This window comes from Tachypleus tridentatus, chromosome 13 (assembly GCF_004210375.1).
Source record: "Tachypleus tridentatus isolate NWPU-2018 chromosome 13, ASM421037v1, whole genome shotgun sequence".
Lineage (NCBI taxonomy): Eukaryota > Metazoa > Arthropoda > Merostomata > Xiphosura > Limulidae > Tachypleus > Tachypleus tridentatus.
Window position 1 is genome coordinate 196594844 of NC_134837.1, and position 25768 is coordinate 196620611.

General features: G+C 34.9%; 1 protein-coding gene and 1 long non-coding RNA gene across 2 annotated transcripts in view; one reads left to right on the top strand and one right to left on the bottom strand.

Moving 5' to 3' along the window:
* The window catches only part of LOC143239024 (E3 ubiquitin-protein ligase MIB1-like), a 145283-nt gene that overhangs the window by 18867 nt on the left and 100648 nt on the right, over positions 1 to 25768 (bottom strand). The window contains 2 exon segments of the mRNA XM_076479752.1: positions 3194 to 3280; positions 4289 to 4421. Of these exon segments, the coding sequence (XP_076335867.1) occupies positions 3194 to 3280; positions 4289 to 4421 (220 nt within the window).
* Positions 12672 to 17012, top strand: LOC143239026 (uncharacterized). Its single transcript, XR_013020915.1, has 2 exons — positions 12672 to 14138; positions 16546 to 17012. It is a non-coding gene; the product is annotated as an uncharacterized LOC143239026 (long non-coding RNA).

Below are 25768 nucleotides of genomic sequence, written 5' to 3' on the forward strand. Positions count from 1 at the left end.
CAAAATAGCACACCTTTCTGAAATGTACCTTGGTATTTACATTATTATAATTTACCATCTATACTTCATATTGATGGCATTTTGGGAAACCCCTCCACAGTTTACCTCAGCTGCCCCAACGAAAATATCCTGGTGCCGCCACTGAGTGTGTGGATAAAACAGTGGTTAAAAAGTAAGTATTACATTAACAATGTGTGGATAAAACAGTGGTTAAAAAGTAAGTATTATGATTACAGTGTATGGATAAAACAGTGGCTATAAAGTGAATATGCTCATAGAGTGGATGGAATAGTTCTTATAAGACCAACTATTTAAAATATTATGGTTTATTGTACTGTTCTAAAATTAACACTTTTTAAGATGTACAATTATGACTTATGTAAATCACTCATGAACCCATTCCAGTTTGACATTCCTATTCTACAAACATTTAGTTCACTGATAGAGGTTTCCTGTGTTTATATGTTAGTTTAACAATGACATAATTGGTTTATTGTATTATAAACATTTAAACAAAGAGGACTAAAGAAATGTGTTTAACAGGAAAATAAGTGAAATATAAATAACTGAAATTATCAGATAATCTTTTTCAAATTTCTTGTTGTTCAAAATATTTTTTTACTTCCAGGGATTTAGCATCAACATGTGTTCTTCAGCAGCTATGCAACTTAACCACTAAGAAGTTTAATATTAGTAATTTCTTTGTACAAGTTTAATCCCTTTGAATGAGTAAAAACTAACTGAGCTCCCCATCTGATGCAAAAAGAGGTTTTCAGCAGTTTCTTCATTAAAACTTCAATGAAAAGGGAAAAACTATTCCTGTATAAGGGAGGCAACTAATCAGCAAAAAAGCTACTACATTTAAATATACATATTACATAATCATTTATTAATACTATTTATTATACTTTAAAAATTAAGTTTGTGATATAAATATGAGAAAATTTTGCTTTTAACATAAAGTAGTGGAGACCAACACTGCTAAGCATAACCAAACACAACAACAAGAGGATACTGTTTTTAATATAAGGTAGTGGAGACCAACACTGCTAATCACAACCAAACACTACAAGAAAATCATACTTGTAGTGATTCAATCTTCAACAAACCCATGAGTAAATATACTGCAATGGAACAGTTTCATTACATTCCTTCATTTATCTCCTGAATCTGCAAGAAGTATGGATAAATAAAGCTGCCCTATTATTGATAAAATATTATATCCTTCCCAATAAAAAGTGAACATTGTAAATAAACTTCTATTTGATTGATTTGGACTTTCCTAAAAATGTTCCTGAACAAATAATTAAAGATGATACACTGTTTTATCATATCTTTCAAAAATACTTGATTTAAAATGACAGGTTTAAAGGTGAATTTTCAACAAATTTAATAATTGCCTTAGAAACTGTACTTTGGTTAGGTATAATTCCTGTGTGGTTGCCATATTTTTAAACACTTTAGTTTTCGAGTAAAAAATGAAACAAAATATGCGGGTCCTCGAACTCAAGTTCCTCTCGGTCACTCAGATGTTTCCGTGATGTTTTACAACTATGATGTAATAGTTGCCAAACATGCTTCGTTGCGACAGACCATTGTGTTCCTTTCAGTGTTGGTGTTTTATGTAAATCTGTCGGTGCTTTTTTCAGATTACATACTTTGTGAGACTGTTTTTTGTCTTGATATTGCTACTTTATGTTTGTTATATGATAACATGGTTTACTGCATTGCTCATGGTTGTAAAAACGGTTTGGCATCAAGCAAAAGCTTCCTTTCATTTCCATGCAAGGAGAAGGAACCAGCAAGGTGATGACAGTGGGTGCGGATGGTCAGTAGGAAGAACTGGACTCCTTCACACCATGCAAAGCTTTGTCAAGATCACTTTGAATGCTCATGTTTTGTGATGATCCCACTGTTTTGGATTCTGTGGGTTTCAAGCCAGGCAGGTTGAGATTGAAAAAACCATCGGCAGTAGACAGGATCGTCCCCACCATCTTTCCTCGTGTAGAGCTGAGGACTGATCTCAGCCTACAGCGTACAGGTTCCACCCCTCTGAAGCCATCCCTTGCCATCACGAAAGGAACAAACTTAAAGGTATGTGTGCAGTATAAAGCGATAAACTATAACTAGTAAAATATAATAATTTAAAATGTACAAGTTTTTGAAGAATGTATTTAGACATACACATTTCACATTCATGAGCGTGTTTTGTATTTGTGGCACCTGAAAGTCAGTGAAACCTTGATTTCCTAGTGTAGACAGTGGACAAATCTATCCCAAATAGAGTATATTCCAAGTTTAAAAGCTGGTAGACCATTCTGTAGATGTTTCTGTATCATTTTTATATATGGAAAAGTTTGAAGAATACAATTTGTCAAATTTAACATTTCAAGATAAATTGAAATAAGACTATGTCTTGAACATGTTGAAGTAATCAAGTACATGTTATGTATTTTTTTAAAAAAAACATTGTAGACTTGTAAACAATAAAATATAAACTCCATAACATATTTCCACAACTCATCATAATAAAATTAATCTTAACACAGTACTTTGACATTGTTATATTAAATGTAAATCTTATAAACCTCATAAACCATGTTGTTTTAATATATAATATTATTTCTTCAGTATCACTCACAGTTACGCTACTCTCGCTCGTGGAACTGTCCTCATCACTAGAACTTGTCAGATCTGTGTCAAAAGTAGCTGTTCTAGATTCGTTCAGAGTAGGTTCAAATTGATATGGTGCTACTGGACACTGTTCAGAACACAAAGTCAAAACAGACTCTGCCTCTGTTTCTCTGTATGCACTGGCCATGTTTATTTACATTCAATGAGCTGGTGTTGGCGGTTTGATTGGCAACTATCACGTCACAGTACTTTTCCTAGTGGCAAACGTAAAAACTAAAACGTTCGGATTGCTGCTCGAAAAGGCTCTTCCTGCACCAAGTTTTATGTTTCATTTATTAGCACATATTTTTTATAAAAAATGTGAACCTGCAAAATTAATCAGTATGAGTAGTTCCTTTGACTGCAAAGTTTTCTTTTTTCTGTAAAATTCACCTTTAAAGTTATCCAAAACCTAACTCAAAGCACTTTGGTAATTTTTTCTTTTGCATCATATGGTAATGTTTAAAATAAAAAAGTAAAGAACAAAGACACTAAATAAGGATAAAGAAGTCCTACTTACTCTAACTATCTGGCTATGCTGTCTTTCCACTGCCAGATGAAGAGGTGTCTGAAGGTTAACATTTTGTAAGTCCATGTTAGCTCGTCCCTGATGACAAAATAATGGTCATTAGCAAATATTTGTGAACACACATAAAGGTTCATAAGAATTGTTTAAAAGAATGCAGAAGAATCCTGTGAGATTTTATGATTGATTAAATATAATTTTTACTCAGAGATGTATATTTTAAGACATTACTTCAAACTACCTGAGCTGACCACAGTGAGATTTTGTACCATAACAGGAACTTCTGATGTGTGATATAACACATTTTCTAAACTTGTCCTTATGGCAAATACAACTAACGTACTGTGAGTGAAGTAAAACTACAGTGGTGTTTTTCAAATAGTTGGTTGCAGCCCCAAGGGAATCATGAGCAGGTTTCCAAGGGGGTCCTGTGCTGTCTACATCAAGTAAACAGTTGTGTTTAGTTCTTAATGTGCACATATCAGCTCTGTTATGAACTATGATGAAATTCACAAGAAACATCAAAACCTCTTATCCTCATAGACAGAATGAGAAATTGCAAGAACCAAAGTTCATATGAGATATGAAAAGTCCATCTGACATATCCAACTGAGACACAGTGAACCAGAGTTTTCATTATTCAGAACAGCTGGGTATGCATTATGGATAAAAAAAATTGTATAAAGGGAAATACCTCCTATCTTTCTTTTGTTATCACACCCTAACTTTTGACTAGATATAGCTATGTGTACATCAGGAATCACCATTTCCACAAACAACTGGTGGTTAATTAACAGTGAATTAACCTTACTACAAGTTTACTTGAAGCTGCTTAGCATAAAAAAAATCAATGAATTTACCTAAAAATACTGTAATTAACCATGATATAATGCATTTAAAAGATACCATTAGATATTTGAAATTCAGTATTTTACTTTGAGGGTTCCTCAGTTGTCAACTGGGTGTATTATAATTCCTTCTTACGTTTCTTTGGTGAGTAAATAGGGTTAACTTGAATGATATTGTAATAATTAAAACATTGCAAAATGACCTCATGTTTAGCACTATAAATGTGGAGAACAGATTTACCTGAGTAACCAGCAGTTCAGCCACTTCCACATGGTTATTAAGTGCAGCAAGATGAAGGGCTGTATACCCATCATCCTTTTTCTCGTCCACGAGCCACGGCCGGGGTAGTTTAGTTAAAAGAATCCGCATAGCACTGTAACAAAGTAAGCACTTCATCAGAAAAACAAAAGTATCAAGAGTAAAAGAAATCTACTGTACAAAGTAGCTCAGAAAACAATCAAGAAAACTAAAATCAAACTTTTCCTTTGTTATGTTCAGACTATGATTAAATATAAAAACTATACATTATACTTTGCAATGAAAAGAAACAGCATTAATTACTAAAAGCCAAAGATCAAATACTAAGGTCACAAGGAGACATTTATACACCAATTAATGAAACATATTTTTAGACCTAAATGTTTAAGGACCAGAGATGTACTGTACTGAAATATTTGATTTTAGAATCCTTGCAACTCAATGAAAACACATTTACTATAATTAAGAGGTCAGCAACTGTGATCAGTCAAGTCATGACAGTGTGCTTTTTCAAATACTTCTAAAGGTAATTTTAAAAGTACCAAACTATTCAGAGATATTTTCATCTCACTTTTATATAGGTGTTTAAAACAAGTGGAAAATGGGGGTGGGGCAGGTAAAAACATCAACCCTCCAAACTATTTCCCAAGAGGGTCCTAATGGTACATGTTAGGTTTGGTAATAATCAGTCTAGTGGTTTTTCAGTTACAAGCTTGCATGCATACATACACACACACACTTTGTCAAATAATGGCTTATGTGTATGTAAAAAATAAAGTTAGTGGAATGATCCAACTGTTTTTTTTTCACAGTGCTAAACTACTTCACTAAATTGCAGTAGGATTTTTGTAGAATCAAACTAAATTCCGATTTTCATCCACTTAAGTCTTATGTTAATAGTTAGTTGGATTACAGGTTCAAAATTTTTGCTTTAAAATATTATTAATTTAATAACAAAATTCATAATCAATTTTAATTATAAAGATTTTTATAACCATAACTAGGTGGCGCTATAATCAGGGTACAAGATCAGAGACAATTTGAAGTTTTATGCGAAATTTTAGTGAATAATTAATAAAATGAAAAAACGGAGCCATCTAACGCAATATTATCCCAATTTCACGTCAATGGAATTGGCTGATATTTTGCAATATATTAAATATAGTAAAACAAAAAGGCTCCAAGCCTGTGTTTCATGCATTACCAAGAGTAACAGTCTTAATAGTTAATAACAAAACAAAAACCCACAAAACTTCCATCACACGCTGAAATAAAATACCTGTTAAATATAAAATATTCAATCAACTCAATCCCTTGGATTAGTGCATATATGCAATATGTCTGCTATCCTTCCATGTGTTATTTAAATGATTTTTGTTTTTTATTAATTTCGCACAAAGCTACTCGAGGGCTATCTGTGCTAACCGTCCCTAATTTAGCAGTGTAAGACTAGAGGGAAGGCAGCTAGTCATCACTACAGGCAGTGAAAGGTGATATAGATGTGGGCTTGAGCACATTTTCTAAATTTCTAATCTTATTATGTGAGACCAGCAAATTGGAGGTTAAGACTGGTAGACGGTGTATCCCCACCGCAATGTGGGTCCTACTTCATTAGTCACCTCGAAAACCTAGGATACATTTTACAATCCCACGCTGTAACTTGAACTCTAGATTATTTTTTTTAAATATGCAACGTATTTTTTAAACCTTTAATGTTTTTGTTTATGGCTTAAAAACTTATGGTTATATAATATATATATATATGTTATACCTGTTTCCACATCCGCCCTTCACGATATCGTAACTAAATGTACCGAACATTTTACTGCACGAAAATACTGTAAATATCATGTAATTGAAAATATGTAACCTAAATTTTACTTCAATTGCAAAAACAAAAAACGATTTTTAAAAATATTTAGCACTATTTTACTGAATCTCATGGATACTTGAAAATCTATTGTTGTTTGTAGCCTCCAAAAGCAAAACCAAATTAAGTACAATGAAAAACAAAAGAAACCTAGAGAGGTTTCTATTTAAGAGGTTTCTACTTCTATTTAAGTTTTCAAGGAGGAAATGTTTTAAAGATTCCAAGTGAAATGGGCATATAAAAGAATCTTAATCCAATGTTTTAGGGTAGATGAAGCCCAAGGAGGAGGTCGTCACTTAAAAATAGAACTAATATCGAGAAGAATATCGTCCATTACCACTACTAGCTGGTTAAAACAGCTGACTGGATTCTTCTGCATACCGAATACAGCACGTCACGTGTCTAACAAGCAATCATATGTCGCTATTTGTATAACTCACGTAGGGCACGAAACTACACAACCACATCTCGTGATTTTATCAACCAAGCACTATAATTTTAAGTTTGTAAGATATTTAACAAAAACGTATCCTGACCTTGGAACATTTTATGTCTAAACGTATTACTGTCTTAAGTTACCTTAAAATAATGTAAGTTTTTCAATATTTAATACTGAATATAAATCTTAAGAGGTTCCAACAACTTATCAACTCCAACTCTACCCTGCTATTTTTATTAAGAACATCACACAGTTCAAATGTATTCTCAAGATTGCTGGTATGGATATAAAACTTCAGTTAAAGTACAGAACAATGTTTGGACTTTCTCAGGTTTGAAGATAACCTCAGAAGGTCGAAACGTTGTTCTGTACTTTATATTAATTAAAGTTTTAATACCCACACCAGCCGTCTTGAGAACAGTTATTTACTTCAAGTGGGTGTTTCTGTTTAATATATACGCGTGACGTAACACATAAAACTGATAAGAGATCCATGTTATTAACAAATACATTTTGTTTGCCTTCTGATTTCACAAAAGCACGTGACTGTCTTCTAAGCCTAATTCACGCACTTCGCCTTCATTTACCACACAAGTTAAAAATTAGCGCCCCCAACCAGAGAAAAGATCAAATTTCATATGTTTAAAGCAATAATGTTTTCTAAGTGTATAGAAAGTACGTATTGAGGAAAGAAATTTCGTATTTGTAGATATTAACATTTCCAATAACGTTAATTACTAGAACTAACAATAAACGTTCAATTTACCTATATCTTTCTTAAGTTTTTATTTTACATACCTTCACTATGAACACGATGAAATCTTTACAAAACACAGATCTCCCCACATTTTTAAGATTGAATACAGATGTATTTTCTCGAATTTAAGTTTCACTGTGAAATGAATTCGAAGAAATTAAGGTATAAATACTGTGCGACTCGACTATTTGTCAGTGTGTAAACTACAGTGGAGCGCCGTTAAGCCGCGGTATTTGAGGGGTCAACCTGCTTAACCGCGGCTTAAACCTTTGTGACTGAAAAGCCGAAGTCGCTAACAGCTCCGCTGAGGAGCCTCATCCGGGCCATTGCATGATCATTATATCGAATTATCGAATTAAAAATAATACTTTAATTATTGATCACTTTTTTCACGCATTTACCGCGGATTAACTTTAATGTATGGAGAGGTGTGATTCGGTAACAACGGCGGCCTCCATAAAGCTGACATAGAGAGCGGATAAGGTAGATTAACGGTCGATTTCTATTGTAATATATTTTATTTATTTCCCAAATTAAAGCAAATCCTTTTTAAATATCCCCTTGAAGTTATAAAGCCAGAATTAAATTCGTATGCCGCGTTTTTACACGTTCTTAAATTAGCGATGAGCCGAGATAATCATCGCTCACAAGACTTGCTACAGCGGCTTAAGCGATTTCGCGGTTTACTGGTCCGCAGCTTAATGGCGCTCCACTGTATAATGTTGCGTCATATCTGACCTTCTTACCTGTAATACAAGGCAACTTCCTGTTGACATAGTGTGCTACAAACTGACTAGAATGTGGTGACTGAAATGTTACGAAACTAATGACTTTCAAGTCCCTACAACTAATGTTCAGACTTCTCGCATATCTTTTATGTCGTCAGCAAAAAAATACACCAGTGATATTCATACCGAGTGAATGGTTCACGAATATTTCATTTCTATTTTTTTCTCTTATAAATTATGCAGATTATTTAGAATTTCTGATCATATATAACACATATATATACCGTAGAGTACATATAAAGACGCGTATAAATAATTAATAAATTCAAACATCAAATAATTTTCGGCCATAATCCCAACAATACCTCAATAGTTTTGGCTAGTATTGTTCTTATAATATGAACGTCATCTTCTGTGACACATGAACTAAACGGTAAAGACAAATACCGGCAATCTCAATCTGTGACACCCGCCGTCTAATACATGGTTACTTTTCACCGAACAGTGGGATTAACTGCTGCAATTATAACGCCTATATAGCTAAAAGTGCGGAATGTTTTCAGCAGCAGATCGAACCAGGAACATGTAGGTTAATTCAAGTTAAGATAATACTCTAACGATGCAAAAATCGTCGGCATGAATGTAAATATAATTGATTTATGGAGACGTTTCGTGTAATTCTGAAACCACCCCCTCCCTGGTTCATTCTTTGATAACTTGAAAATGTTATGACTAACCACTGAAGCCTAGATTGCGTCTCTCTTCACGTCAGAAGTTACAAATTTAAGTATTCAATTACGGCTTCATCACAAAAGGGTCCCGCCATGGCCAAGCGTGTTGAGGCGTGCGTCTCGTAATCTGAGGGTCGCGGGTTCACATCCTCGTCGCGCCAAACAATGTTCACCCTTTCAGCCGTGGAGGCGTTATAATGTGACGGTCAATCCCACTATTCGGTGGTAAAAGAGTAGCCCAAAAGTTGGCGGTGGGTGGTGATGACTAGCTGCCTTCCCTCTAGTCTTACAGTGCTAAATTAGGGACGGCTAGCACAGATAGCCCTCGAGTAGCTTTGCGTGAAATTAAAAAAAACAAACAAAACAAACATCATCACAAAAGTTTTTAGCTGTTTTCCAAGTTTATCACTGCACATTTCTCCAGCTCCAGCGACGTTTCCAGATACGTAACGACACTAATCCTGCTTTTTTTCTTGACCAATCTTTTGTTTATTTCGGAAATTCGCAAAAACCCGCACAAGGGCTATCTGCGTAAGTCATTCCTGATATTAACTGATAGAACTCTTAGAACTATTATAATCAATTAACAGAACTTTACTGTCAAATAGGGTGGTTGACCTATGTAATGAGTCACCTGCCTTCGGACGTTGTGGAGGCAGTAATCTGAGTGATTTTAGAAGAAAGTTTGATATAGATATATATAAACGACTGATGAGGGCTGGTTTTAATTTACTTATTAATAGTTTTAGTTTGGCCACCCAACAGGTTCGTTGTTGTCCATAAATATTGTTAAAATTACAATACACCCTCAGCTATGAAGGGCGATTTTGCTACAAGAACACTCGAACAATACATCTTCGGATTAACAAACCACTACGCTAACAACTAGACCGCTCTCGATCCAATAACAATGTTCAACCACTTACAAAAAAAAACAACAACAATCTGTTTCAAATATTAAACGAGACTTTGGTTACTTTAAACGACGTTTCGGTTAACCATCGATACTTATCCTGTTCTCCTAACGTTTTATCCTGTTCTAACGACGTTTCGGTTATCCATTGATACTTGTCCCTCTTTCTCCTAGCAATTTCCTCATGATCTAACAATGTTTCGGTTAACAACCGATACTTATCCTGTTCCTAAACTTCAGAATTTAAAGGCATTTAAACAATTAACCGATGCTACTCTTGCTTTGTTGTTCTAACGACGTTTCGGATAACAAAATAAGGAAACCAAACAACGGTGAATTTGGACTCAAACAAAAAGTTGAAGTCATTGTATATTCATGAGGAAAATGAGAAATGTTTATTTTAATGTTATAAGATTTTTTTATCTACATAATTATTAATTTCTAATAATATAAAATTACCTACTTTGATCAAAACTAAAAGAAATGAGCCCTGTAGCATATAATTAAAATGTTTTTTTTCTTATATTCTTACGTATAAAGATCAGAATAGACTGTTTTACCTGTTGGGTAACTTTCGCCGTTAACGACATTTTCGACCATAAACCCAATAATGTTTCAAGAGGTTCAGCCTGATTACTAAATTTGGGGTAGTCTAAAATTCATATATTAACTAAGCTAAAAAAGTAAATGTCACGGCGTCACTAGTTTAATATACAGTTACTACAAAAACATCAATGATAACGTAATCCCGTGGTAACTATACTAGTTTCACATTCAGTTACTCCAAAACCTGTCTGTTTAGAAAATTTTAAAACTCGTATCAATAACTGTTTTAAGTGAAATCTCGCGTGGCTAGCACACACAACGATGAAATGAATTACAGATATAAGGAAATAACAGACATCCAGTCCAAACCTCATCCCACATTCAAACAGATGCGGTTTTCGTAAAAACTGGCAATTGAACAGAACAGACAGACTGATTATTTTAACAGCTATCAAGGAACCTGATAAACACCCACTTGGATATACCGATTTATCCCACCACAAAATTTTAAGACGACTTTATTTAAATAAATTTGTTCAGTTGCGGGGGAAGGGCTACCGGAGGACCATCACCACAAAAATTCAAATACTTTATTTAAATAAACTTGTTCAGTTACTTTAAAAAAATAAAATTGGATTACAAATACGCGTTCCTCCCTATCCCAAAATATTTCCTGGCTAGGTTTGTTTTGTTTGGTTTACTTGGAATTCAGCACAGAGATACACAATGGGTTTTGTGCTCTGCCATCACAGGTACCGAAACACGGCTTCTGGGGGTGCAAGTCCGTAGACACGCCGTTGTGCCATTGGGAGAGGAGGGAGCTGACTAGGTATTATAAACAAAAACACAAAAAGCATGTAGGGAAATATAGTAAAAATTAGTTTTCAAATGTTTGCTCCAACACGACTAGACCCCGATAACCATTACGTCAAACAAAAGATTAAAATAAAACAATTTTCTCAAGTTTCGTGTGTCACATCCAAATGAGAATTAAAATATAAAAATATTTACTGAGCTACATGAAACCTTAAAAAATAAAACAACTCGTGATTTGGCGGATATACAATTTTATCACTTTCTTACGACTAATGAAACAGAAACCGATAGAGTGTATCCGTAGTAACAGCAGTAAAGATAATATTTATTAAATCACTAACTAAACACACCAAATATATGAAAATGTATAGTAACGCATTATATTTCAGTGTACAGACCAAAAATACTTGCAAAACTATAACTGATTTATGTCCAGTTCAAATGTAACCTAGGGATTAGTTCCGGACCGTTAAACATAAAGATTCCTACGATGGTTAACAAAAAGACAAATACGACAGTATATAACTGCCTCTTCCCAGTTTCTATTCTAATTAATTATCCAAAGCTGTTCCTTACAGATCAACCCCCTCACTTATGTAATGGTTGAATCCAACACTTCAACACAAAGCAATCTCTCCACGACCAAGATAGAAAGAACAGAAAAAAAACAAAAACACTTGTATTATATTACAGTATGTCACACTACTTTAAGTTATATACGACTCTACTAACTATAGTCCGTTTGTTATTTCGTAGTACACTTTTACGTTTATATACTTGGCTAAACGCATGCACGGAAGGCTATATTACGTATCCTTCAGTAATAATTCACTTTCCACATTACTTAACCTACCCTCATATAAATTCTTAAGCCATAAAACATTAAGGTTATATATTATTGCTTATGTATTTCTGAAAAAAATATATACTCGAAATAATAACTAGTTCTTACTTAATAATTAAGTTACAATACTGAACACAATCTTTAGCACATTGTTATAGTTTACATTTCACCGAATGAAGTTCAGTGCATCATCTCGTACATATTACAGTTATATAGTCAAAATAACGTCTAGAGCACATCACGACAATATCACTCAATGTATATTATATCAAAGACACATCTGACTATCTGCTGAGTCCACCGATAGCAAATATACCAAGTGTGTGTGTGTGTGTGTAGGTTAGTAATAACATATCCAAAATAATGTTCATCTCACATTGTAACTTACATATTTCAATAACAACATTCAACGTTCCTATAATATCGTCACGTATATATAGTTCAGAAATAATAATACTCAAAATATCATTATTCTTATTTTATCAGGTACAGGATGTTAGGAAAGTCACTGTGCAGTTTTGTAATCATATTTTATTCAGTCTATTTCAAGCCAGCAACTGATAGCGGTGTTTAAAAACAAAATAAGAAGGGTCCAGGCCTGTATTGATGCCAACGGGGGTCACTTTCAACATTGTTTATAATTGTCATTCATATTTATCTCCTATATTCTATATTGAAACATGTCTGTTAATAAATATATAAGTGCACAGTGACTTTCCGAACACCCTGTATATATTTCAATAATAATACTCAAAATGGTATTCTTATTTCCTCACATATATATTTCAACAATAATAATACTCAAAATAACATTCTTGTTTCCTCACGTATATATTTCATTAATAATAATACTCAAAATAACATTCTTGTTTCCTCACGTATATATTTCATTAATAATAATACTCAAAATAACATTCTTGTTTCCTCACAAATATATTTTAATAATAATAATACTCAAAATAACATTCTTATTTCGTCACGTACATATTTCAGTAATAATAATACTCAAAATAGCATTATTCTTATTTCGTCACGTACATATTTGAATAATAATAATACTCAAAATATTATTTACAATATTGTCCCGTATATTTTGATGATAATATTAAAATACATATTCATAATATTATCACGTAGATGCTTCTGCAATATTACTCCAAGTAATGGAGTAACTCAAGTAATATACAACTGCCAGTTATTTTTATTATTTTTTTCGTCTGTGACGACTATCGTTTTGTAATCATGTTTTCAAGTCTGGCTTAATGCAGTATGAAAGATTTGAGCGTCAGACGTGTTGACCGATGTAGTGTTGCTGTTTGTTTTTTTTTAACTCGGGTCTTGAACGAGGTCTTTTCCTCGATGTAAGACAGCTTGTTAGTTTAAGAAAGTTTCACACGAACAGCCTCAAGTTTTGTGAAAGAAGACTATATGTGAGTGTATCAAATGGGCTCCACATGGCGGGAAACTAAGCGGTCTACCAGTGAGTGGCTGTCGAATGACGCGGCCCGTGAGGTCAGATGTCACAAGACACAACTGCGAACCTTCACTCGTTGATGAAACAGTAGCGGAAGGAGCGGCCAGAGGTCGCGTGTACAGATCACCAACCCTTACTCCCAGGACGTGGAGCCACAGAAAACAGCTACAGTCCAGAGAACGAGAGTATGATCTGATAGCACAGGAGTTTGTATCTAGTCTGGTTAACACAGCGCGGGAGGCACCACAGAATGGCCCCCACCAGACAGTTTGTTAAAAGCGAATTACATTTCTACCATGTCATAACCGCTTGGGTAACAGTACTCAGACCTGTACCACTGCTGTGAATATACCGTTTTTGGCTGTGTTGTAGATCCCCAGGAACATGGGTCTTACACTCTGGTAGATATTTATAGTGTCCCAAAAGTAGCAACACTACTGTCTCCCAGGTTTCCCGTACCCTTATAAGGACAAGACGTACAATACTTGACGTATAATTTTAGAAATCTTTACTTCTTCGCTCTCGCGAACAAGAGCCAGATTCGTAGAGAGGCCCGAAATATTCGGAGATACTCGATAATCTGTAAGACGACCTTTGGCCAGTTCGCCATATCTGATGACCACGAAGAAGTTGATGAAGAAAATTTAGTTCGTGAAGTTAGCTTGATCCGTGAAGTACTCGACACAGGACGATGCCAAGCGTAAGAAATCACGGGTGACGAACCTTTCTCTTTTCAGTTTTTAATTTAACGAAATTTATTTTTAATTACTGATGTCGTAAGCCACTGTTTTACCTCATACTCTTGTTTATTGACGGGGAACATTTTCTAACAAAATATGTGTATTTCTTTATTAACGGCGTTCAAAACATTCTTGCAAGTTGATTTTACTCCAATTGATGCATACAATTTTAACAGCACTCCAATCACGTGTTTTTACTAACTTATTCTCATCAGCTGTTAAAAATAACGATAATTACATCACTCAACACGACGAAAGACAAAGTTGTACAGTTGTCTGTTCGATATTGTTAAACTAACATCCCAGGCAACGCAGATTTGAGAGATAATATAACCGTACAGCAATAAGAGATACATTTCGTTGGTCGTTTTAATGGCAAAAATAGTCTATGCCATGTTAGTCAGAAAAACCACACAACTGGGTATCTATGTTGCAACCAGCGTGAGAATCGAAACCCAGTTTTTAGCGCTGTAAACTTTCAGACTTACCGCTGAGGGGGAGGGAGAAAGAAGCAAGTCGCTGATTTTCACTCAACTAACACTCATAGTAAATATAATCAAAATATAATATACGCAAACATTTTCTTCCGTAGTTGTTAAAACCGGGTGTGGCCCAGTGTTTAACATGCCGAACTGTAAATCTGGAGGACCACGATTCCCGGCCAATTAATGTAGTAAAACTACGCCTCGCACGTGAAGGTTGTGAGTGTATCATAATAATAACGATTCAATCTCGCTATTCGATTAGAGTAGCTCAAGAGTTGGCGGTAAGTGCTATCGGCTAGTTGCATTTTTTCTAGTCTATTAGTTCAAAATTATGAACGGGTAGTGAGTTTTCGCGAATATTCAAAACAAGAATTTGCTTTTTACTACCGCCATATTGAAGGCGTGCGATTTGATGAATTTAGATCTGATATTTTAACCGAATATAAAAATGTGGTCAGTGAAATAAATACAAGTGACAATCATAAATGTTACACAGTATTTATGAGTCTAGTTCTTCCATAAAATATTACACTTTAAAGTGTATTAGACGATTATAGTCAACAAACATTTAGGTTGTAGATACGTGTACTTCCCGTCTCTACTGTACGTTTAGTTTTTTTATCTTTATTTTTCAATAGTTTATAAAAAGTAATAATGGCAGTTTTGCTCTTCACGTGCGCCTTCTTTTTCTCACGATAGTTTTTACATACATACAAAGAGAGAGAGAGAGAAGCGATCCCGTTACATCTTAGGGTTATAGGTTACGCGGATCCGATTCATACAGAAAAGAGAAGGAAACCTTGGGGCCATTTATAAAACAGATGTTTGTTGGCCCTAGGGGATAGTGTTCAGTGACGAGAAAAGAACACGTGCATGGCAGACGCATACCAAAAGACATCCCTGTGTCACGCTACACGGTGAAAAGGTTTTAGCTTGCAATCAGAATGTCTTAACACAGACTCCAGTTCTGGGTCAGCCTCGCGAAAAGTAATCCAAGTTTCGCTAAAGACAGTCCAGGATCACCTCAAACACTAATTACCCGAGATATTCTTAATTCAAGGCTATACAACGGACCATCTTCTTTCAACCCACCGAGGGGAATCGAACTCCGGAATATAGGGCTTCTAAATTCTTAAACTGCTGACCCACCAAGGGGCTACTCAAGATGAGATGGAAGAAATAAAAAAACAAAAAAATGAAGAGAAGTGTAACAATACGTAGTGGTCTGCCCTAAAACAGCGAGGAAATAAAAATAACAAAGAACTGAAGTGTAGTTTCTAAGAGATACAAGATAAAAATCACCATATCAACTACAGCAGATGGGTTAGGAACCAAATTAATTTACTGTAGTGCTTGCATAAGGCTGGTCAAAATGGAGTACAGCTTAGTCAAGATGGAAGTAATTTTTCAACAGTAACTGATTGATTGTTTGGAATTAAGCACAAAGCCACATAATGGGCTATCTGTGCTTTGCCCACCACGGGTATCGAAACCCGGTTTCTATCAGTGTGAACCCACAGACATTCCGCTGTGCCACTGGGAGCTCTATGTAGCCCTCACTACGTACAATCGACAGTTTTCCACAGGACTGTCACGTGCAGTTTTACCTCCTTCAGAGCCCCATGCTTCTTAACTTCCCATACGTGACACTGTGTTGTATGGAATGTAAAGAAGTATGGCGTCCTGTGGGAGTTTATCAACACAGCGACAGTGACTTGTACTAAATATATAAAGATATTTAACCATTAAAAAACCCAACGTCTATGGAATTTCAGGAAGTTACAATTAAAGTACGGAAAAGAAAAAATAAAACTCTACTTTTATTTAGATCGTTAAACAAAGTAACATTTCAAACAGAAGGAAGGAAATTTAAGAAGTCTTTTTACTTTCTTCCAGGTTGATCGATACATCTCAAAATATACTCCTACTTACATGATTGTTTTGTATGTTGCTCAAATACCGAAGTATGAGTTTGTCTAAAATGCTTAACGAAGCTTACTGTGAAAGATTCATATACAATTTCAAACACTGTTCATATTAAGTTGGCTCACGTGGATTTTTAACACGATTTTTATGTTGTTTTTGTTACTTAAGATGTCCAGTCTGAACTGGATTAAACTTGTGTAATGTAGTGTAGATTTGTCAAATCTTTACGAGTAATTTACAAACAAAAATTATATACTTTTATGATTGAAATAATTCAGCTTTTTTGTGATAAAACGAACTTTAAATCAGACGCTGTGGTAATAATAAAATGCATAAGAAATGGTTGTATTGATCAAAATAACCAGTTTAAAATTTTGATAAATCGTGTAATAATGTATTAAAATCGGAACTATATTAAAATAAAGAAGTGATAATAGATTTTGCTGTCAGTTACTTTTTAGTGTATAATACTAGAATAAAACTTTCATCTTATCAACGACAAGTTATCCAAGACAGCATACACACTGGATTCAGCAACATAATAAACAATAACAACGTTACCAAGTAAAATAGTGTTACCACAGTGACGTTAACCAAGATAACACATACTGGATTCAGAAACAAAAGAAACAATAAAAATATTACCAAGTAAAACAATGTTACTACATTAACGTTACCAAGTCACCCAAGAAAGCACGTACTGGTTTTAGGAAACGAATAAACAACAAAAACGTTACTAAAAATGTCAATACAGTAACGCTACCAATCGCCCAAGAAAGAATGTGTTGGTTTCAGGAACACACGAAACAATAAAATCGTTACGATTCCAAGTAAAACAATGTTGTGATTGTAACGTAACCACCATATATTCACGACAGCACATGTTGGCTCCAAACAAGTACACAAGAAACAACAAAAAATATAAAAAAGTTACCACTTGTTATAGTAATCTCACCGAGTAAAACAATGTTGTTACAGTAACCAAGTTGTAAAAAGGTACTAAAATAACTCAAGTTACTAAGTAAAACTGTTTCTACAGTAGCGTGGCCACACCTCTTAGTAATCAGAAAATATATGGGGTTCTTAAATTCAGAAAAACCAAACCAACGATATCGGCAACAGAAATATTAGAAACGGACATAAACACGTTATATACAGAAATTAATACGAGTCATGGTTTGGTTTGAAATTTCCGCAAAGATACACGAAGGTTATCTGCGCTAGCCGTCCCTAATTTTGCAGTGTAAGACTAGAAAGACGCCAGTTAGTCAACACCACCTACCGCCAACTCTTGGGCTAATCTTTTACTAATGACTAGTTGGATTGATCGTAAAATTACAACGACCCCACGGTTGGAAGAGCGAGGATCTTTGGTATGACGGGGATTCGAACTCACGATCCTCAGATTACGAGTCGAGTGCCTTAACCAACTTGTCATGCCGGACCTAATATGGGTCATGATACACAGCAATATTAGTTAAACTATGTCCTATATTATACAGCGACTGCAACAGTCTCGTAACTGCTTTTTATACCTAAGTATATCATGTTATGAAAAACATGGTAATAGTTAAGATTATTAAGTTTTTTAAAACCATTAGCTTGACCAGTGTGTTTATTACGAATATTATAAGATTAAACGAATACTGTGACCAAATGATGTATTTAGTTCACAAAATGTTCGTTAGAAAAATGCTTTAAATGCAGATACTGAACCCCAATATTTAGTGTTATAAGCCTGCAAGCTTACAGTTGACTAACTTAAGGGTGGACACACCTACAAGCAAATTGTACAAGAAATTACTAAAAAGATGGACATTTCAAAATTAAGTACGGCAAGAAGAGGCAATAGAGACAATACAACAGTATTTTTTCCTCGAAATTTTAATAGCTGTCCTCGAATCTTTACAAGAAAGTTCTTTTAGAAATGTGCATTATAAAAATGGCACAAAATTATACGACTTGGCTACTTTCAAGTTTGATGATATAGAATAAGATATGTTTTTTTAATAGCTAAATCTATTTAAGGCTACCCCACTCCAAGAACTCCATGTGGACATTATGCCAAAGCGAAAGAACGCGTGGAGGAACGTGACAACAAAAAGGAAGAAGCAGGAGGGAACTAATTCAAATAACCGGTATATGAAACATAGAACTTATTACACACTTCTTTTACTAATACAGCGCGCCCTCTGGTGAGCCACTACAAAACTATTTCTCAGGGTTTTCTTTTTCCAAATTGTAGTTTTATATGAAAACGTATAGTTAAAAAGATATAACGAAGTTATGTTTTATTTACAATAAATGTGAGTCTCTATACCTATATATAAAAACTTCCATGAAAAAATATCCATTAGTTTGTACGTGAATCACGTTTTACTTTTTACAATAAACATACGACCTTCGTGATGGCGAGAAATCCACTTGAAGTAAAAATGTATCTCAAGATGGCTGGTATGGGTATTAAAACTTTTATTACAATAAAGTAGAGAACAACGTTTCGACCTTCTTAAGTCATCTTCAGTGATTATCTTAACAAACGTAAGATAAGTTTAACAATGTACTCGACACTCATCAATCCTGGCGGAAATACCAAATGGTTGTTATTATTTATACTTAAATTGGATAAATACCAATGTTAAGAAGATTAAATTTCTCGAACCTAATTTTATGGCAGCATACGTATAGTAAATTACTAAGTAAAGAGCTACCACAGCATATCATATATGAAAAATCTCAGCACGTCAGTTACTTTGTCCACAGAGTTAACCTTAAAAATACACAATGGACTATCTATGCTCTGCCCACCGCCGGTATCGAAATCCGGTTTTAGCGATGTGAGTCTGCAGACATTCCGCTGTACCACTGGGGGGCCCACATGTACGGAAACCCGGGTTTTAACGTTATAAGCCTGCAGAAGTCCTGCTGTGCTACTGGTGAGGGAAGGCGTTCACAACAAATAAATATGGTAAAATCTTAACACATCAGTTACCACGTTCACCAGTCACTAACATCTGAAAATATTAAACTAGCCAATAAACAGGTAAAATAAATATTTATCAAACAAATGCATGATCAGATCAATTTAACCAAAAGCTAACCTAAGATTTAATTAAATATGTATTCTACCAAACGACACTAATCGTTGAATTTAATATTTAGGAAAGACAATATATGAGTTTTCAATTAACGAATGCAAACGTACGAAAAAGCAATTCCTCGCAGAGGCAAAACAAGAAAACCTTAACACACCAGTTACCACATTCACAGTGTGTGTGAGTGTGTATATATAGCAAAACCTTAACACACCAGTTACCACATTCACAGTGTGTGTGTGTGTGTATATAGCAAAACCTTAACACTCTGGTTACCACATTCATAGAGTGTGTGTGTGTGTGTGTGTATATATAGCAAAACCTTAACACTTTAGTTACCACATTCACAGTGTGTGTGAGTGTGTATATAGCAAAACCTTAACACTCTAGTTACCACATTCATAGTGTGTGTGTGTGTGTATATAGCAAAACCTTAACACTCTGGTTACCACATTCACAGTGTGTGTGTATATAGCAAAACCTTAACATTTTAGTTACCACATTCACAGTGTGTGAGTGTGTATATAGCAAAACCTTAACACACCAGTCACCACATTCACAGTGTGTGTGTGTGTATATATACCAAAACCTTAACACACCAGTCACCACATTCACAGTGTGTGTGTGTGTGTATACAAATATATAGCAAAACCATAACACCCTAGTTACCACATTCACAGTGTGTGTGAGTGTGTATATAGCAAAACCTTAACACACTGGTCACCACATTCACAGTGTGTGTGTGTGTGTATATATATACACAAAACCTTAACACTCTAGTTACCACATTTACAGTGTGTGTGTGTGTGTATACAAATATATAGCAAAACCATAACACTTTATTTACCACATTCACAGTGTGTGTGTGTGTGTATACAAATATATAGCAAAACCATAACACTTTATTTACCACATTCACAGTGTGTGTGAGTTATTGTGTATATAGCAAAACCTTAACACTCTGGTTGCCACATTCACGGTCTATATATACTAAAACCTTAACACATTTGTTACTTCATTCACAGCACATGTAACACATCTGTTTTACCGCGTCCACAACAGATATAAAATAGAATATTATTACATCCTATCATGATATTTTTATTATTTATGTAACCACTTGACACATGCTGTGAAATTCTCTATTTTTGGTATGCTAAGAAATGTTATTGGTTTGGTTACTAATATCTGAAATCAACTAACAGCTTGTAAAACTATTCTTTTCAACACTTACTGTAATAAGAGTTACAGTTCAAACACTAAAATCCAACGAAAACGTTGTTCGCTCTTCTATTATCGGAAGAACAATACGTCTAAAATTATTATAAAATCAACTGTTGATGTTTTGTTTTGAAGGCTCATGCCCTTTACAATTTCTTTATTGCAACTCGAAATCAGGAAAAAATCAAAAGATAGATCTGAACGGTTGTGAGTTTTAAACTTCTGATTTTCAAACCTCAATGGACAAACAATGAGGAATTTGCTGCAGTTACCTCCCGCCCTTTATTTTATTACAGTTCGATGTTCTGGATCTTTAAACTAACACGTATGTTCTTTTATAAAACTCGCGAGTTGAATTTGGTTTGATTGTTTGTTTGTTTTTAATTTCACATAAAGCTACAAGAGGGATATCTGCGCTAGCTGTCCCTAATTTAGCTGTGTAAGATTAGAGGGAAGGCACCTAGTCATCACCACCCACCGCCAATTCTTGGGCTACTATTTTACTATTAACGAATAGTAGGATTGACTGACACATTATGACGACCCCACGGCTGAAGGGACGAGCATGCTTGGTGTGACGGGAATTCGAACCCGTGACCCTCTGATTATTAGTTGAGCACCCTAATCATCTGGATATGCCGGGCTGGTTGAATTTGGACGAAACAATCAAACAGGTTCACGCAAAATCAACCAACCACTTCTCTGGAAAAATATTAAACCAGCCAATAAAAATTTAAAGTAAATAATTTACCAATAACTAATAAAAGTCAGTCATTGAATAACCAACGAATCACTGATATCAGAAAATATTAAACTAAATATTTAAACTACTCAATGATCAGGTCAAGCTAACCGGAAAGCGATCTAAATTTTTAATGAATTATGTATTCGAATAAAAGACATTATTCGTTGCACTAAACACTTATCAAATAATATTCACATATGAAAAAGTTCCTCGCAGAAGCAAACCAAACACTACAAATATAATTTAAACAATTACATGATTCGCTTCAAAATACGATTCATTCTCTAAAGATTTCTAAGTAGTGTAAAATTTATGGTTGTTGAACATAATTACTTAAAAAATAAATAAATCAGGAAATATATGTCTAATATTCATCAAAAGAGGGAGCCACATGCATTTGTTACCTTTAGTGTGAATGAAGCATTATAAGAAAACCGACTTAACTATGTGTATGTGTGTGTACACAAGCAGGCTTTAACTGATTTAGGCCCCCAAGTGGCACAGCGGTATATCGGCGGACTCATACCGCTAACAACCGGGTTTCGATACCCGTGGTTGGCATAGCTCAGATAGGCCATTTTGTATCTTTGTGCTTAATTCTAAACAAACAAACAAAATTGACTTATTTATTTACACACTAACTATTGACATACTGTGCAGCTTCTTTGTACACAATATTTTTGTCTTGCTGTCAGAAGCAAAGAGAAAGAGTTTATGAACATAAAAACAAAGGGCGGCTTCACGAAGTTTTTATATCGTTTTAACACATAACTGATCATGGATAGAATGACAAGAAGTCCTCATACAGAGAATAAACGTATATAATAACCTTTTCTATTAATACATTGCCCAAAACATCCGGCCTTTTCATCAATGGGTCGTTCGTTATATTTGCTAAAAATTGCTGTACTGGTCACTTTGACCTTAAACTGTGACTTCTGAGGCCACGGCCACAAAGCCCATGTTACTTTTCACACATAAATCCGCAGAAATAATTCTGGTTTTTGATTTTAGTGATGGACGTTAAATACGCGTTCTAAAACTGTACGTGTACTTTTATAACATCCTACTTTCAGGAAAAAGTTAAACGTAAGTTTCAACACACTCCAGATTTATACTTCAATCTCAACGTTTTACAAGACAGCAGCAAGCTTAGGAAAAACAAGTCACATTCATACTAACAGCTGTGGGAGACTCCTTTGGAATAGGTATTAGGAGTTCAGGAACTAACATATTTATTGAAACGCAATATCGAGTAATTCAATACCTTGGTCGTGTTTTATTTAATTTTGTGTAAAATCACTATTAAAAAACAACAACGTACGTTTATGTAAACAGCACTTAGAAGTGACTACAATTTCAGTGTATATTCACGACCGCAGAAAAATAATCCCGAGGACAATGAACGAAGTTCACATTTGTTTACCGATGTCTAAAATGTAATGAAGAAACATTTTAACTTGAGACTTCTGTCACTCGAATGGACTGCAAGATGTGTTACGAAGATGAAAGGCGATAAACGTTCATTGCACTACACAGAATGTCATGTACATTTAACCATTTAATCGCAAATACAAAAATGTTTGTTTTTTGTTTGTTTTGTCTTTTGAATAGCCAGTAACCCGATTCTACAGCACTCAGACGCAACCATAATACAGAATGGACCACAAAGAGCCACACTGGAGGTAAATAATGCGCCTTTAAATTAACGATTATACATGTTACAAAGGTTTCGTTACTTCCAAAATTCAATCAACAAAGACTTTATTTATCATGTAACAGGTTATCTTCTAGTCCTAATAGCTTTTATGAATATCTTGTATCAATCTGTTTGTAGTTTACAAACGTTAAGGTGATTAGTATAACCTGCCAGTTGCCGAGATTCTGGATTCATTGTACAAGATATTAAGATTGTCCAGAGAGTAACCTTAATATTTAACACTACAGTAAAGCCAATTAACCTCAATTTCAATTTTCACGTTTTATACACGTGAAAGCCAGTTCTTACTACACACTACTAAAATATAAGTATCTTGTTTGGGGCATAGTTTCTGATAGGTTTCTCTGCCCTCTTTTATAATTTTGAAATAACGTATGGGCATCCCTGACGAGCCATGAAGCCCAAAACGTCATCTTGAAACTAAAAGAAGTAGAAGCTCCAGACGTTATATTAAAATCAAAAGATACAGGAACCCAAAACGTTGTCTTAAAATCGAAAGATACAGGAACCCAAAACGTTGTCTTAAAATCGAAAGAGGCAGGAGCGCAAAACGTCGTTTTAAAATTGAAAGAGAAAATCCCCAAAACCACCCTGAAATAAAAAGAAACAGGTGCTCAAAATGCCATCTTGAAATCAGAATGCAGGAGAAATCCATAAGAAATTACATATTTATGTCAAATTTCTAATCCAACCTTAGAAATTCTAACTTATAAAGTGAAAACACATCATTCTGTTTCAGTATTATTGATAATAAAACACACACTGCTGGCCAAAAATTTAAGGCCAATAAACATAAAGAAAAAATATGCATTTTGCATTGTTAGACTCAACCACTTATTTGAGTAGAGTTTCGAAAGATGAATATAAGAAAAGGGAAAATAAAAAAAAACTTTTTTAGCATTTAATATGGAAAATGAGAACACTATGAAATTAGCCTAAATACTAGCTGGTCAAAAGTTTAAGACCATACTGAAACGAAGCGTTAATCGGTAAACACGTAATGAAAGTTAGTCATTTGTGTTCAAGCATTAGCATTGTCAACATCTCCCACTGACATCTCCTGTGTTACATTGGGTAAAAACATGGCAAAGGCTAAAAATCTGACAGAGTTTGAACGTGGTAGAGTTGTCCAGCTTCAAAAGCAAGGTCTCTCTCAACGTGCCATCGCTAGTGAGATTGGGCGTAGTAAAACTGCTGTTGCAAATTTCTCAAAAAACCCTGAGGGATACGGAACGAGAATTTCAAGTGGTCGGCCCAAGGAAATTTCGCCGGCGCTGAGCAGGATGATTCGACGGGTTGTCCGGCAAGACACCAGCCGATCGTCGAACCAGATTAAGGCTATTACGGACGCATAATGCAGCTTAAGAACAATAAGACGGCATCTATGAGATAAAGGTTTTAAAAACCGAAAACGTCTTCAAAGGCCATGCCTCCTTCCACACCACGAAACAGCTCGGTTAAACTTTGCTGAGAAGCACCAAACATGAGACGTAGAAAAGTGAACGAAGGTTTTGTTCTCTGATGAGAAATAATTTAACCTGGATGGTCCAGATGGCTTCCAACGTTACTGGCACGATAAGGATATCCCACCGGAGACATTTTCTACACGACACAGTGGAGGAGGTTCCATCATGATCTGGGGTGTTTTCTCCTTCCATGGAACAATGAAGCTTCAAGTTATACAGGGGCGTCAAACAGCAACTGGCTACATTGGCATATTGGAGAGAGCATTCTCATTGACTGAAGGCCCTCGCTTGTATAGAAATGACTAAATTTTTCAGCAGAACAACGCTGCAATCCACAATGCCCGCAGGACAAAGGGCTTTTTCATGGCGAATAACACGATTCTTTTGGACCATCCAGCGTGTTCGCCCAAACTGAACCCCACTGAAAATGTTTGGGGGTGGATGGCAAGGGAAGTCTATAGAAATGGACGTCAATTCCAAACAGTGCATGATCTTTGTGAAGCCGTCTTCACTTAGAATAACATTCCAGCCAGCCTTCTGCAAACGCTTATATCGACCATGCCAAAGCAAATATTTGCAGTTATTCGCAATGACGGCCGTGCAACTCACTACTGAGACCTCTTGTTGGGCATTTCCTACCCTGTTTAGGACTTCTTTTTGGTATGGTCTTAAACTTTTGACCAGCTAGTATTTAGGCTAATTTCATAGTGTTCACATTTTCCTTATTAAATGCTAAAAAGTTTTTAATTTTTATTTTTCCTTTTTTTATTTTCATCTTTCGAAGCTCTACTCAAACAAGTGTTTGAGTCTAACAACGCAAAATGCATATTTTTTCTTCATGTTCATTGGTCTTAAGATTTTGGCCAGCAGTGTATCTTCTAATATACACCAATCTCAAATTTGAATACCAATGAGTTCGATGTAATATTTAGTTTACATAATACAC